This window comes from Drosophila teissieri, chromosome 3L (assembly GCF_016746235.2).
Source record: "Drosophila teissieri strain GT53w chromosome 3L, Prin_Dtei_1.1, whole genome shotgun sequence".
NCBI lineage: Eukaryota > Metazoa > Arthropoda > Insecta > Diptera > Drosophilidae > Drosophila > Drosophila teissieri.
Genome location: NC_053031.1, coordinates 5,040,921 through 5,055,248, shown reverse-complemented (window position 1 = coordinate 5,055,248; position 14,328 = coordinate 5,040,921). Strand labels below are relative to the sequence as shown.

The 14,328-nt window shown below is 48.8% G+C and overlaps 4 protein-coding genes across 6 annotated transcripts; 2 read left to right on the top strand and 2 right to left on the bottom strand.

The window, feature by feature from the left end:
* Window positions 1-105: 105 nt before the first annotated feature.
* On the bottom strand, window positions 106-3,725 carry LOC122618184 (proliferation-associated protein 2G4). Of its 2 annotated transcripts, XM_043794406.1 has the most exons (9): window positions 3,698-3,725; window positions 3,469-3,565; window positions 3,214-3,311; window positions 2,782-2,918; window positions 2,554-2,716; window positions 1,698-1,919; window positions 1,191-1,416; window positions 730-857; window positions 106-666 (listed from the first exon to the last, which is right to left on the bottom strand). In XM_043794406.1, the coding sequence occupies exons 2-9, from the start codon at window positions 3,554-3,556 to the stop codon at window positions 553-555; spliced, it is 1,176 nt and encodes a 391-aa protein (XP_043650341.1). In that variant the 5' UTR covers window positions 3,557-3,565; window positions 3,698-3,725; the 3' UTR covers window positions 106-552. The 2 variants fall into 2 exon arrangements, with proteins under 2 accessions (XP_043650341.1, XP_043650340.1); XM_043794405.1 differs by lacking the exon at window positions 3,698-3,725 and having other exon boundaries at window positions 3,469-3,643.
* Window positions 3,726-3,975: 250 nt separating this feature from the next.
* Window positions 3,976-5,256, top strand: LOC122618185 (thioredoxin-like protein 1). The gene is made up of 3 exons (XM_043794407.1): window positions 3,976-4,507; window positions 4,564-4,847; window positions 4,910-5,256. The coding sequence occupies exons 1-3, from the start codon at window positions 4,142-4,144 to the stop codon at window positions 5,121-5,123; spliced, it is 864 nt and encodes a 287-aa protein (XP_043650342.1). The 5' UTR covers window positions 3,976-4,141; the 3' UTR covers window positions 5,124-5,256.
* LOC122618182 (bifunctional coenzyme A synthase) lies at window positions 5,157-7,011 on the bottom strand. Its single transcript, XM_043794404.1, has 2 exons — window positions 6,355-7,011; window positions 5,157-6,287 (listed from the first exon to the last, which is right to left on the bottom strand). The coding sequence occupies exons 1-2, from the start codon at window positions 6,911-6,913 to the stop codon at window positions 5,290-5,292; spliced, it is 1,557 nt and encodes a 518-aa protein (XP_043650339.1). The 5' UTR covers window positions 6,914-7,011; the 3' UTR covers window positions 5,157-5,289.
* Window positions 7,012-7,267: 256 nt separating this feature from the next.
* Window positions 7,268-14,238, top strand: LOC122618291 (ubiquitin carboxyl-terminal hydrolase 36). Of its 2 annotated transcripts, XR_006326014.1 has the most exons (5): window positions 7,268-8,080; window positions 9,794-10,551; window positions 10,606-12,240; window positions 12,583-12,992; window positions 13,318-13,400. XR_006326014.1 is itself a non-coding variant. In XM_043794627.1 (4 exons), exons 1-4 carry the CDS (start codon window positions 7,747-7,749, stop codon window positions 13,705-13,707), a joined length of 3,117 nt encoding a protein of 1,038 aa, XP_043650562.1. In that variant the 5' UTR covers window positions 7,269-7,746; the 3' UTR covers window positions 13,708-14,238. The 2 variants fall into 2 exon arrangements, 1 of the variants encoding a protein (XP_043650562.1); XM_043794627.1 differs by lacking the exon at window positions 12,583-12,992 and having other exon boundaries at window positions 7,269-8,080; window positions 13,318-14,238.
* The last annotated feature ends 90 nt before the right edge of the window (window positions 14,239-14,328 follow it).

The following is a 14,328-nucleotide window of genomic DNA, read 5'->3' as shown; positions in this document are numbered from 1 at the left end:
TATAAAATAAACACGACTCTCAAGTGCATTTATTAGAATGAAAAGCGTATCGAATTCGATTAGAATTGGGTGGCCGGCAATACATAAATGAAAACTCGTTTGGCATTTATCGGCTGTTTTATAGAAAATGTTAATTTTATTTAATACCTACTACGCAGCGTTAATAACGTTTCACTTGAATTATATTTTAAGATCATTTAGCGTTAAAATTGTTACAATTTGACGACAGTTCTTGCTTTGCTTTTTCGTTGCGATGATGTTGAACAGACCGATAAACGAAGGCAGCTTATAGTAAAGGAAATAAAGAGGTAAAGTTGGCGCGGCACCGACCGCCCTGCTGATGGATGGAGGATTTTTGGGGAAATGTATATGCGGTTTCATCCTCAAATTGTTGCCGTCTTCACTTCTGTCCTGTTCTGTTGTCAAAAGGGCTTTAATACGCAACGAATTCGATAGTAAAAATCTGTGGAGCGGCAGCGGTAGGCAGCGCAATTGTTCACATTGTGTTTCCGTTGTTGGGTTGGCGGTGCGGTTCATGATCACCGGGGTGGTCTATGCCTTGGTCTCGACGGCCGGCGCCGTTTCCACCTTTGTCGCCGCTCCAGCTGCAGCCTTCTTGCCCTTACCCTTGCCCTTCACGGGACCCAAAGGCTGCGCGAGCAGAGTCTGAAAAAAGTTTGGATTTCAATTAGTGGCCAACGTAAAATCATGAACAATGTTGCAACCTACCTTCAGCTCCTCCTGCGCCACACTGTACTCGCTCACGTAGCTCTCCGCCTCGAATGGGATGCCGGTGACCAAGTTGACGCCGTTGGGCATGAGCAGAACCGTGTGCTTGAACTGCGCCACAACCTCGGCTGTAATTCAAGATAAGGAAATGGATTGTTTAACATTGTTATGACTTCCGGTTGAAATGCGAACTTTATAAAGGTTGCTTAAACTAGTTTAGTTCGTTAATTAATGCATATGCTTTATTAATGCATATATCTAATTCAGGTTGATAGGTAGATTAAATTGTGACAGTGCCATGTTCAGACAGAGGCCACACTGAGGCAGCTGCTGAAGACGTCAAAGCCTGGGATTTGTTCTGGCAAAATGTCTGGCCGTACTTAGCACCCGAAGGTGTACCAAATCCGGAATTAAGTTCTGCCAACTCGCATAACGGGATGAGTTATATGTATCACACTTACATGGCTTCTCGTACAGCACTTGGAAGGGCTCAATCATCTTGTGCGAGACGCACTCAACAACTCCCATGCGGGCCTTGGTCTCCTCCTCAAAGCTGCGGATGTTGAATGGCATGTTTCCGTACTTAGTTTTCACCTCTGCCAGCAGAGCACGGGATGCCTTCAGCTTCAGCATGTAGTTCTCCTCAGACTTCTTGTAAATGGAGACCTTGGTGTCCTTCTCGCGTCCCTGCAACGAATACGAAGCGTTAGCAAAAATGTTTGGGCTGCGCTGAATAAGGATCCTGCATTTATCTGGCGTTCTCAGATCTCATAATCTTGCAATCTTCGGACAACAGCAAGCCGGAACTTGGTGTCTGCACGTGCCAGATTTTTGGATTAAAAATACGCCGAGCAAACTAGTTGCTCCCGCAACAAACACCGCACTCCAGCCAAGTCAGCCTCAAGCGCGTGTTTTTAATCATTGAACAAATTGGTTAATTAGTAGTGTTTTTTTGATAGATTACTAACCACTCCTTCGCCGGTGCTGACGATAACATCGATGGCATACACCTCGTACGTTTCGAAGGTGCACTTCTCATGCTCCTTGCGCTGCGCCTCGCTGGGGTTCTGTATGATCGTCTTCTCACCGTCAATTTTGAACTGCTTCAGCTCGTGACTGAGCATGCCCTCAATGGGCTTGCACTTGTACGACTCGCTGATCTGTTGCACTGCATCGGTAAGGGAGTAGTTCTGTAAAGATAAAAAGTTTAAACATTAAATCAAATAGTTCAGCAGCCAATAGAGATAACGGAAACATTCCATTTGCCTTAGACAAGTCTTAATCACCTATCATATCATACTATAGATAACGCAAAATAACGAATTGGGATTATCATTGCGATTGTGGACAACTTTAAAGACCGAACATTTCAAATATCTAAACTTGTTCAGTTCACGAAATCGACACTGTTGATCTCTGCAGACTTTGAGCTGTACTGAGCCACGAGTTAAGGCAGCAGACAATCCGTTGCCTGCAGATTACAATGACCTATCTATACTCTGCAGATGTGGACAACTTTAAAGACCGAACACTTCTATGGAATGAACTTGTTCAGTTCACGAAATTGACACGTTTTCTATCCGCAGGTGTTGAGCAGAGCTGTGCCAGGATTTAAGCGCAGTCAATCCGTTGCCTGCAGAAGAAGTAACCTTGAGGACAACTGACAAGAAGCCTCCAGTCCTCAGTAATAGGCCAGGGCGATTGCCAGCTGCCGCAGCTGATCTGTGCAAGTGTTGAGATGTTCAGTCGCTGGAGCATCGCGCCAGACAATCCGTTTCTTGCAAGGATTACCAGAGGATTATCTAAAAGTAAGGGAGGACTCACATTGGCGCCGGACTTGAGCAGACGCAGGGCAGCCTGGACAGCCCAGTAGGCGGCGAGAATGACATCGGCCTGGCGACCACTGATCTTCTGATCCGCTCCAGCGCCAACCACAATTGTGTGAGCGGCCACGGCAATGAAACCATCAATGTGGGCACCCAGGTCGCTGTAGAACAGAAATATTACGAAATTAGTAATGGCGGTATATGTGGAATAGGAGGTATAACTTACATTTTGACCACATCACCGGCCTTTAACGTGTAGTCAGCATCGTTTTTGGCTGGCGAGAAGTGGCAAACACAGTTGTTGACGGACAGACAGGTGGGAAAGGCGATGCCCTTCTTCAGGTCCTTCTCCTTTTTGTATACCTGTTTGTGAAAGATCGATAATAGCATTAGAGTGGTTGCTCCTTGTACAAAACAACAGAGATGGTGCCCCTGGTGTGTCCTCAGATCTCATAATCTGTAAATCCTCGGGACCGTTTGGGTGAGCACACAAGCCGGGCACGTGGGGTATTTAAATGCCCCCCGTGCGCCTGGCGACCACGAGGTGATCCCCAGCCCGCACAGCACATGGCCACCCATCGGGAAACCCTCAAAGGTGTAAGTCTTAATCATTGGACATGGAATTGGCGCCAATGACCGCCAGGTGGCCACCACTTACTTTGCCGGTCTCCTCGGTGAGCTGATTGTCGCCCTGGGTACAGATCTCCCGGACGGAGGCATCAACCACGCAGAGTCCAATTACCGCCTTGAGGGTTTCTAAAATTAAACAAGCAGACGGAGTCCAGAAATAGGCGGATTAACCAACGCGTGGCGCAGAAGGGAAAGCGGCATTTAGTGCATTGTGTAAGCGCCACGTAGCAGCGGCTCCAGGAATTGGACTACAACTCGCTGTTTTTGGGAAAATAATACTCACTGTTGACGATTTCGCCGGCCAACTTGTACTTGGTCACCACCAAATCCTCGGCGATGGTCTTCTCGGGCTCCTTTTCCACATCTGCCATTGTACTTGACTATAATAATTTTAAAATGGCGACTTAATGAAAATGCGACCGACTGAAACACCACGAGGTAATGAAAGTGTGGCCAGGCGCCGACCAGGTATCGTAAGTTCCAGTGGCGTGGACAGTGGGACCGCCTCTTACCTGCTGCTACGCCTTGACAACCCTGGCCAGATGGGCGGTTAACTAAAAATGTGTGTGAAAGCGTAGAATGCTAGTCGAAAAGCTGGACGAATTTTGAATGACACTTTGAGCTTCGGTAAATGCGAATATTTTATAATTTGACACATTGCCAAACAATTTAATGCTGGATTAATGTTTTAAAACAAATGAAATTAGCAAGTTTCGGTATTTTATTTCGTTGCATATTAGAAAGTAAGGAATTCAAAATATCGATAGTACGCAGTGTGCCCGCCGTTGGACTTCTGTATTTGGTATTTTTTCTGAGCACGAATTGAGCTAAATGCATATTACAAGTCATCTTTAACAAAAAATTCGCACTAAACGCTAAGAAGACAGTTATACCTGTGTAAATACAATTCGGCTGCCAAAACAAAAGCTCTACTAGAGGAAACATAATCTGTCACCATGTCCGTGCGCGTGATCAACGATGAGTCCCACTTCCAGGCGGAGTTGGCCCAAGCGGGCATCCAATTGGTTGTGGTGGACTTCACAGCTACGTGGTGCGGTCCCTGCCAGCGGATTGCGCCCATCTTCGAGATGTTTCCCACAAAGTATCCCAAGGCCATCTTCCTGAAGGTGGATGTGGACAAGTGCCAGGACACGGCTGCTGGACAGGGCGTTTCGGCCATGCCTACGTTCATCTTCTACAGAAACAGGACCAAGATCGACCGCATCCAGGGTGCGGACGTCAATGGGCTCGAGGCCAAGATCCAGGAGCACATCGGCACCAGCGGTGGCGAGGATGGGGGCGAGGATTACGGCCAGGGATTGGTAAAATAGTCTAGAAATTTGAACGGACAGAAAATAATCCATAATCCCTCTTACAGATGGAACTAAACACCTTTATCTCGAAGCAGGAGTGCGAGTGCCTCAACGAAGCCGATGATCACAACCTAAAGCACGCTCTGGCCTCCGCCGGTGGCTACCTGCAGTCCGATTGCGATGAGCAGCTGATCCTGTCTATCACCTTTAATCAGGCTGTTAAGATTCACTCCCTGAAGTTCAAGGCACCTTCGCAACTGGGTCCCAAGGATGTCAAGCTGTTCATCAACCAGCCACGCACCATTGACTTTGACATGGCCGAGTCTATGACCAGTGTTCAGGATCTGAGGTGCCTATTCCCTTCTCTATGCTGCTCCCATAACTCTTCTTACTGTTCAATCCATTTTGCAGCCTGGCTCAGAAGGAGCTGGAGAGCGGAGTGCCCGTGAATCTGCGCTATGTAAAGTTCCAGAATGTGCAGAACATCCAAATCTTCGTAAAGAACAATCAGTCGGGTGGCGATGTGACGCAGATTGACTATATCGGCTTCATCGGTTCCCCCATCATGACCACCAAGATGAACGATTTTAAGCGAGTGGCCGGCAAGAAGGGCGAGAGCCACTAAGTCACCCACTAGGATTCCATTGAAAATTTCAGCTTTCAGTTATTCCCAATGACGTCCCGGCATTTCTATTTAACTTTGGACTTACAACTAAACAATGTACAACAAATGCATAAAGAATCATACAAAAAAAGGATCAACAAGGTAATATAAGTTAATATCCATCGGGTTAAAGGCTGCTCTGGTAAGAATCCAGTTCCTTTGTGAGCATTTGCCACGCTCGCTCGGCCTGTTTCTGGGTGAATTCGTGATCCCATTGCGAACTAAATATCACATGCGACTTGGCCACGATCTCCTGGTTGGGCACCTGACTGGCTAGTCGCTTTTGGGCCTCCTCCTGGCTCAGTTTGTTGCGCTCAATAATTCGCCGCACAGCCTCATCCGGTGGCACAATCATGGACCACACCTCGTGGCAATTGGACTCCCAGCCCGCGCGCAGCAGTACCGCTGCCTCCAGGACCACCACACGCGGCACCTCAGCCTGGGAACGCAGTACATCTAACCGCCTGTTCACCTCCGCAATAAGTTCCGGCCAGACAATGCCGTTGAGTGCTTGCAGTTCCTTGGGATCGGCAAACACCAAGGGTCCCAGTTTTGATCGATCGATGCGACCATCGGCAGAAACAATTTGCTGTCCGAAGTACTGCACAATTCTTTCGTAGCACACCTGACCCGGTTCATAAACATCGTGGGCCACCTTATCGCAGTCGATGACATGGGCGCCCATGCTGGCCAATCTCTCGCCCATCTTGCTCTTCCCGGATGCGATGCCTCCAGTCAATCCAATAATGTGAGGCCGCGCCGGGAGCTGTGGTCGTGGCTCCGGCCTTCTCCAGCGGCTGCCAAGCAGATCGATGCGTGTATTACTCGAGCTGACCTTGGTCTCGTGGATGCCATCATGTACGTTACTTTCAACAATGTCAATCACAAAGATCTCCAGCTCGCGCAGTTGCTTTGCCGAGCGTATCTCGTTGACCTTCTGACCGCCTCGCAATGTCTCCGCACTGACCACAATCAGATCCAAGTCGGGATCCACTTGCGTGGGCCCAAACGGATCATCGATGGGCACAATCTCGTACTGCAGCGTACCATCTATGTCCATTAGGAACTCCCTTAGCCGGGCGATACGCTCCTCCACGGGCAAAATCAAGTCCGGCAGCGTTTTTCCTGCAGACAGCGATAAGAAAGGCCGTTAAGATAAGCGCTTTATTTTGCCAATTCATGCTCGTCTTACCCTTCGTCATGGCGGAGGTGGTTACGCCCACAACCAAACGCTTGCAGGTGCGCAGCACAGCCTGGGTGAGGAATATTTTGTGCCCCAGATGGATGCGATCAAAGGTTCCGCCCAGGACAACCGAGGGATACACCTTCGGTGGCTGCGTGTCATCCTGCTGAGCACCTAAATCAGAGGTGACCGAGTCCTCCAGGAAGATGGTTGGCTTGCTGATGTTAAGATCCGCCCGGAGCCTGTCGCACAGCTCCGGATGATGTGCATCGGAGAAGATCAGGTCCACGGGGTGGCGCAGCTTCAAGGATCCGCTGGCACCAGGCCGTAGGGGCGAGACAAGGACCCGCAGGTCCAACTGGTTGCCCACATAACTGCTGCTGTTGGCGTATAGCTGCGAGATTAGACGACCCCAAACCGGAGGCGGTGGCACTGGTGTCGTCGTGGACGTTGACCCCGTCACATTTAGATGGATGTACAGTGAGTTGACGTACTTCTCGATGGCGCGCAGGGATTTGCCCAGGTGCTTGATGTTGGACACCACCAGGAGACCTGTGGATGAGGCCATTCTACTCGATTGATGGCGACTAATTAAAGACTAGCTCAACAGTTGCATCAACATTATAGCGAAGGGTTGTCGTTCCCAATTGTAATTATCGATGCGTACTGATAAGGTTTAAAAATACCGTTAAAAATTAATCAATTAATAACTCGAATAATAGTTCAAAATTAATAAAGCTGCAAGGCTATAAATAATTTATTGTTTACGTTTTCCAGGGATAAAAATATTTCATAAAAATTTAAAAAGTATATCATGGTAAAGAAAACATCGCAATATAGTTTAGTATATATCGCAAAATGCGTTAGGACATTTTGGGAGGCCTATCGCGTCACTTTGCCGCACGCCCGGAGTTGGCAGCTCCAAACGACGAAAATGAAGCAAAAAGAGAATCCGCAGTCGGAAGAAACACGAGGGAAGGAATCGTCACTATTTTCGAAAGCAGACTTTTCGTTTTAAAATGCCTGGCCGCGTACGAAATTAAAACAGATCGATTTGTGAGCGAACGTTTTCCAATCGTAATGCTCAGTTGGCCAACAAATCGCAGCGCGAAAAAGCCAGAAAAAGAAGAGTGTTCCCGAGTGCGTTAGTGTGCGTGTGTCGGTGTCGCAGTCGGTGTGTGAAGCAAGAAGCAGAGTTTGTGAGAGCGGGGGGCGAAGAGAAAAGAGAGCGCATAGCCGAGTTTTGAAGGACGTGTGGGCAGTGCAGAAGGATCTCCAGGATCTGCCTTCGATCGCCGATGTGCATTAGCTAACTGGGTGGCCAACCACCACCAGTCCACCACACCACGCCCCCCACACCCGTTCAAAATTCCACCGCAAATCCCCAGCCGGAGCATCGCCATGCCCGTTTCGATGGCCGTGTGCGAAACGGCGAATGTCGTCAACGCAGCGCTGCGAGAATCCCTTGGCGGCAACTCCTCCGCCGTCGGTTCATCGGTTGACCAGGCCAAAAGCGGCGAGGACTCCACCGGCAGCCTGCAAAATCACATCGTGGCCAATGCCAAGCGCATCCTAATGGCCAAAATTGAATACGAGGAGGTGCCCAATTACCACGAATCGGTGCTGGAGAACCTAAAGTCCAAATATATTGTCATCAAGCCGGGAAATCCAGTCGCCATTAATGGCTTTGGTGGCAAAAACAATACAGGCAAAGTTGTGGGCGCAAATGGACATGGTGAGTAAAGAGTAAAAATACAGCAAAATATAAAAAATCCAAAAGTTGCCTGCAAAAGTGGCTTTTTTTCCGTCTGCGTCTTCGTCTGTGTTTCTTCTTTGTGTGGCAACTTTTTGCGCAATTTTCCATGTGCTATATCTTCATATATATATGAGATGTATATATATATATAAATATACACATTTATAAATGTATCTTCCCGTTTGTTTTTGCCCGATCTTTTGGGAATATCCCTCCACAAATCACGTGTGAAGTTTTTCCGCAAACATATTTTTTTTATTGCTCCGCCTGCATTTTGTCGGCAGTGCAGTCGACGTCGGCAGCGCAGCATACCTGTACTTTTCAGGCGCTTCTGTATTTGTGTGCGTGCGTGTGTGTCCGTGTGTGACGGCGTTTTGGGTGGTGTACGTGTAAACAGAATGCCAAGGAATACGCGGAAAAAGCAAAACAAGTACAACGCTGCAAAGAGTAAGCTGGAAACATGACAGCAGCAACAACAACAGAGCCGACTCTTCTTAACTTCTGATTCACAGAAGTAGTGGCGGAAAAAAACGTGCTGTCTTTCCAGCGGCAAAAGTAAGAAAGAACAAAAAAAGAAAAAAAGCACGAGGGCTCCCCTCTCTAGTTCTGTCTCTTTCCCCCGCACACATGGCCAGCGCCAGCGGTGCTTTTATTGGCTTTGCTGTATTTTTTAGATGCGGTAAATGCGCCGCAATCTGCTTGTGTGTGATAAAAAGAGCACAAACAAAGGCCAGACTCGCAAAAGTGATTCACACAGAGCAGGAAGTGGACACAAAGCCCAGCAGCAGCAGGAGCTGTTACAAGATATTTCGTCTTTACTTTTTTTTTTTGGCCTGGTCAATGCCTCGAACACAGTTACAAAGACAATAAAAGGGGGGAGCAATGGGCCTACAACAACCACTGTTAGGTCGCGCCAAAAATTCAGTTGGCAACACTGTGCCGCCCCAACCCCCTGAGTCAGAGCGAGACCACTGTATTTGTCAGCAGCAAACACTTTGCCAGCTTCAGCTCTCGCCATCCCTCTCATTCGCTTGCTGTTATCAACGTAAATTGTCTTCTTCTGCCAGTCGCCATCCCGCTCACACGCTCTCTGTTATCAAAGATACGATAGTGTTGGGTAATAGCTGAGATACGTGTACCTAGATAGGTACCTCAATTGTACATGGTGGGGACCATTTTTCCTAACAAAATTGCAAAGATATATATAAAAAAAAATATATATTATGGTTGCGATTACGGCTGTGTAAATATTTTTAGCTAACATCCGGTGCTATCACATTCTGTAACGATGCTTAAGTATTTGGGTTTCAAAATCTAGTACTAGACATTTCTGTTAGCATAGCTTTTGTGTTCAAGTTCCTTTGTTCAATGGAATAGCTATCTTAATTCTGCACAATCTGGTGCCTAGGTACAATAAATGTGGACCCTTTGCAACACTGAGCACAGGTGATGGGAGTGCGATTGTGTGTCAGCAGTTTCCACAGCGAGCGCTGCTCGTTTTATTTATATTTCATAGCTGCTCGGAGCAAGTGACTTAATGTGCAGAAGGGACTCCTTCCAATAAATGCATTATGACTGTGATAATGGTGGACGGGTTCGCCCTGTGGCTGCTCTACAAGCTGTTCCTGTCTCCCTGCTGTCTTCTACTGTGGCACGTGCTTAAACTGGCAACCGTCCTCTTTACCTTTGCAGACAATAACGGCGCCCGCAAGCAAGCGGAGCACCCGAACAATCAGTCGCACCACAACAACCACAACAATCATCCGCATCCGACAAGCAATCCCAATGAGCTGCCCAAGCCAAAGAGGGTCCTATATCCTCGGGAGAACATACGCATTGGCTGGAAGCAGTCGGAGCGTAAGTGGCAGGTGGGCACGGGCATGATCAACGTGGGCAACACCTGCTACCTCAACTCAACGCTTCAAGCGCTCCTGCACATCCCCGCCCTGGCCAATTGGCTCGTTTCGGAGCAGGCGCATCTGGAGAACTGCAATGTGGCCGAGTCTGGCGGCGGTTGCATTGTTTGCGCCATGGCCAAGACACTGCTGGCCACACAAAGCAATCAGTCGGCCGTCAGGCCCTTCCTCATCTACTCCAAGCTAAAGCAGATCTGCAAACACATGGTCGTTGGGCGGCAGGAGGATGCGCACGAGTTCCTGCGCTTCCTGGTCGAGGCCATGGAGCGGGCCTATCTGATGCGGTTCCGCAACTACAAAGAGCTGGATCAGCTGGTGAAGGAGACTACGCCGCTGGGACAGATCTTTGGCGGCTATCTGCGCAGCGAGGTGCGCTGTCTGAGCTGCAACCATGTGTCCATCACGTTCCAGCACTTCCAGGATCTGTTGCTTGACATTCGCAAGGCAGACTCCTTGGAGGATGCTTTCGAGGGACACTTCTCCCGCGAACGGCTAGAGGATATGGGCTACAAGTGCGAGGGATGCAAGAAGAAGGTACGCTTTCTGTGACATTTGTTCTGTATATTTATTAAAACGTATCGCCCTCAGGTATCTGCAACAAAGCAATTCTCTTTGGAGCGTGCCCCTATTACGCTTTGCATCCAGCTGAAGCGATTCTCCATGATCGGCAACAAGCTGACCAAGCAGATCTCCTTCAAGCCACGCATCGATTTAAGCAAATACGCTGCCCGCTCACCAGCGGCTCAAGCACAACCGCTTACCTATCGCCTGGTGTCGATGGTTACTCATTTGGGAGTGTCCCAGCACTGCGGTCACTATACAGCCATTGGCTCAACGGATACGGGCAGCTATTACAACTTCGACGACAGCTACGTGCGGCCAATCGCAATGCAGAGTGTATGCAACACAAATGCCTATATTATGTTCTACGAACTGGACCTCTCACAGGCTGCCAGTCCGGCGGCTAACAGGCCCAATGGAGTGCGTTTGACCAACGGACACAGCATAACGCCAGTGCCGGCGGCAACTGTGTCTTCGCCTTCGCCAACCCGTTTCATTGGTCCTCAACTGCCGCCAGGTGGAGTAAACGGCTACAGCAATGGCAATGCCCAGAAAACCGCCATCCAGTTCAAGCAACACCACCAGCAAAGTCAGCAAAACGGTTTCCAGCTGGGGACCGGAAAGTTTCAGGACACTGCGAAGTCTCCACTGGTTGGCGCACACGCTAAAGGCGAAGCTAATCCAGCTCCCACTGCAAATGGTAACAAAAGTTCCTCCACAAGCAGCAACAGCAGCAGCAACCACAAATCAATAAACCAGCAACAATATCTGCCAATCTCCTCGGAGGATGAAGACAGCGAAGATGAGATGACGCCCAGGCCAACGACAGCGCAGCTGCCGAGCATGCCCAAGATGTCGGACGATCACACGGAGAAGCCAAAATCGCCAGTGAAGATCCAAGTAAAGACTCCCGTCAAAACGCCACTGAAAAGTCTAGTGCCCTACGAATCCGCCTCCGAGGAGGAGGAGGCGCCACAACCCAATCCCCGCAAGCGTCGAAGTGGAGAGGACTCTAGCGAGTCGGACCAAGAGTCTGGTCAGACCAATGGTCACAGTAAGACCAATGGCAGCCTTACCAACGGCTCCGCCTCGTCATCGGTTCACGTTAACAACAGCAAACAAAAGACTGATGCCATAGACGAGATATTCAAGAGCCTAAAAAAATCCGCAGACAGTGATGACGACGATGATGAGGAGGAGTCCAGCATTCAGCTAACGAATGGCTGGCACCCACAGAAACAATCGCAGTCTCAAAGCAAAGCACCACCATCGCCCAAGACGCCACCCTCGCCTGCGGTCATCAAATCGAAGACGGGTATCTGGAAAGTTACGCGAAACGATGAGGTCGATGACATCGACGACGATGACGATGAGGAGGAGGAAGCGCCGGTGAAAATTCAGACACCCAGCAAGACGCATCGCAATCCGTTCTCGAGTACCAAAACCTCCACGGAGTCGCCGGCAACGCCAGGCGCCAAGCGCCAAAAGTTGCTTAACGGCAGTGCGGTCAAATCGCACCAGCAGCCAAGGGTGGGCAATGGTTACCAGAGCGAGGCCACCTCGAATGGTAGCACCATTAATGAGCTGCTGAAGCAATCGCATCGTGGATACGGCTCCTCGGTGCTCAGTTGGAATGGCAAACCCGCGGAGCTCGAGAAGGAGGTGAGTTCAGAAAGGAATTATCCTTCCAGCGCTTCTTTATCTCTGTAACTGTCACTTGCGTTTATACTAAATCTATGCATAGTTCACACTTTCTTTGGGCCTTTGCTTCAAAAATATAAGTTGCGGCATACGATTAAAACATAAATTGGTTCACTTATTTTGATCTCGAAACGCATTTGCGTCTTTTACTAAATATTTGTTCTTTAACTGGTTGTATGGTCTTACTTTATTTTCTATGTCATTCGCTTAGTTGTTGCATGAAATGCAATTGGATTGAGTTGATTTACTAAACGAACTTGTTTGTAATTTGCATTTGTTTCCACATTATCCCCATTCATTTAGCCTTTTGAGTTGGTTTGTGCGAAACGGATAGCTGGTCACGGCAGTGTGGATGGCAGCGATATCATCGAGAGCTCGGTAGCAGTCAACGCGTCTAGTGGCAGTGACAGTAACGACGTGGTCGTAATTGCAGTGGCGATATCAGACGCGAGCGCTGACGCACCCGATCCGGATCGTCTCACGGACGGCCGGTAGGAGGCAGAAGCGGCGGCGGAGGCGACGCTCTTTCTGTTTCCCCACAAAGCACACACAATACAAACGATACGATTACCCCGAATAGTCTGTGATTGCGTTGATGGTATCCGTACCCAACTGGGTGGACACCACAACGCGTCCCCCGTTCACCGAGCGTTAAAAGTGTATAGAGAGTTGCAAAAGTCATTGCGGGAGGGAGTGACTGCACCAGGGCCTAGGTAATACACCCGATGACTCCGCATCCGTGTCCCCGTGCAATGAAGCTTATGATTTGACTGCTGGCCAGCCCATTGTTTCTTTCATTTCCCCGCCTGATAAGCCATAAATTCAACCGTTGTGCCGTTACCGTTTTGCCTGATAACCTGTCACCGTGAACCGTCAACCGTAAGCCACTCACCCATTTCGAATACAATATGCATTCCCAGTGCTTGTTCGTGAGCGTACCGTACTCATCTGCATAAGCTTCATTACCTAGCGCATGCCAGCCTGTCCATTCACAAGGTCCGAACTCTAGCCTAATGCTTGATATTCTGTTTTCTGCAGCTACTGGTGGATGCGCGAGAGCAGCGGCAGCGGGACCTCGATGACGATGAGGAGAATGAGATGGATCGTGGACGTCAGCGGAAGGTGAAGTCGTCTGCATCGGCCAAGGCAAACAATGCCAGCAACAGCACGCCCGGCTACAATCCGTTCCAGGAGTACGAGGGCCAGAAGCGCTGGAACAAGAACGGCGGTGGAGGAGGATTTCCGCGTTTCTACAATCAGAACTTTCGCCAGAACTTCCAGCAGCGCAACAAGTTCAAGTTCAATCGCTTCGGAGGACCGGGCAGCGCCAAGTTCCAGCAGCAGCGAGCCCTGCAACGTCACCTGGCCGCCGGCGGTGGCTTCAGTCGGCGACAGCCATCGGCACAGCAGCAGCAGCAGCAGTCCTAACTGGATGCGGATAGGCGATGGTCAGAAGAAAGAGATGACGGAGAAGGAGAGGGAGACGCCGATGCGACTGCGGCGTGTGCATTTGTTATTGGATTTCGATTTCGAATGAGTTTTGTAAACGTTTTTTAACTGCTGATGATGATGAACATATTATAAGTAGGAGTAGGCGTAGGACTGTAAGCTATAAGCTAGAGCATAACTGTTGCCCCCAGAATCATCCCGAACCTTCATCCAAGCACAGCCCTATTAGAATCTAAGCCTATCATTAAGTACGATAAAAAGAAATGCAAGAAATTACATTTTATTGTTTTTGGCAGAATAACGTTTACACTGAAGCGGTAACCTTCCATACATTTGGAACTAAGGATACCGCTTTAATGACGCCAGTAATCAGAAAACAAACAAGGTTACCGCTCTAATGTTTCATTTTTAAAAAATGTTAACCTCGTAAAAGCAAACACTTAACATGCTAAACAACTGCGCATAATGGAAATAAAGCAACCCAATATTTTAAGAACCTATGCCTAACCAGCAAGCAAGCAAACTTTGTACATAGATTTCGTGAATAGACCTAGGACCCATGAAAAATTGAGTGTAATTTTAGCGGCGCCCCCCTTTTAT

Coding starts and splice junctions, on each gene's coding strand:
- LOC122618184 (XM_043794406.1), bottom strand. CDS start 3,556: ATGGCAGATGTGGAAAAGGAGCCCGAGAAGACCATCGCCGAGGATTTG. Junction 3,312..3,468: donor GGCCGGCGAAATCGTCAACA/GTGAGTATTATT, acceptor GTTTAATTTTAG/AAACCCTCAAGGCGGTAATT. Junction 858..1,190: donor AGTGCTGTACGAGAAGCCAT/GTAAGTGTGATA, acceptor CTTGAATTACAG/CCGAGGTTGTGGCGCAGTTC.
- LOC122618185 (XM_043794407.1), top strand. CDS start 4,142: ATGTCCGTGCGCGTGATCAACGATGAGTCCCACTTCCAGGCGGAGTTG. Junction 4,508..4,563: donor AGGATTACGGCCAGGGATTG/GTAAAATAGTCT, acceptor TCCCTCTTACAG/ATGGAACTAAACACCTTTAT. Junction 4,848..4,909: donor ACCAGTGTTCAGGATCTGAG/GTGCCTATTCCC, acceptor TCCATTTTGCAG/CCTGGCTCAGAAGGAGCTGG.
- LOC122618182 (XM_043794404.1), bottom strand. CDS start 6,913: ATGGCCTCATCCACAGGTCTCCTGGTGGTGTCCAACATCAAGCACCTG. Junction 6,288..6,354: donor CACCTCCGCCATGACGAAGG/GTAAGACGAGCA, acceptor CGCTGTCTGCAG/GAAAAACGCTGCCGGACTTG.
- LOC122618291 (XM_043794627.1), top strand. CDS start 7,747: ATGCCCGTTTCGATGGCCGTGTGCGAAACGGCGAATGTCGTCAACGCA. Junction 8,081..9,793: donor TGTGGGCGCAAATGGACATG/GTGAGTAAAGAG, acceptor TTACCTTTGCAG/ACAATAACGGCGCCCGCAAG. Junction 12,241..13,317: donor CCGCGGAGCTCGAGAAGGAG/GTGAGTTCAGAA, acceptor TGTTTTCTGCAG/CTACTGGTGGATGCGCGAGA.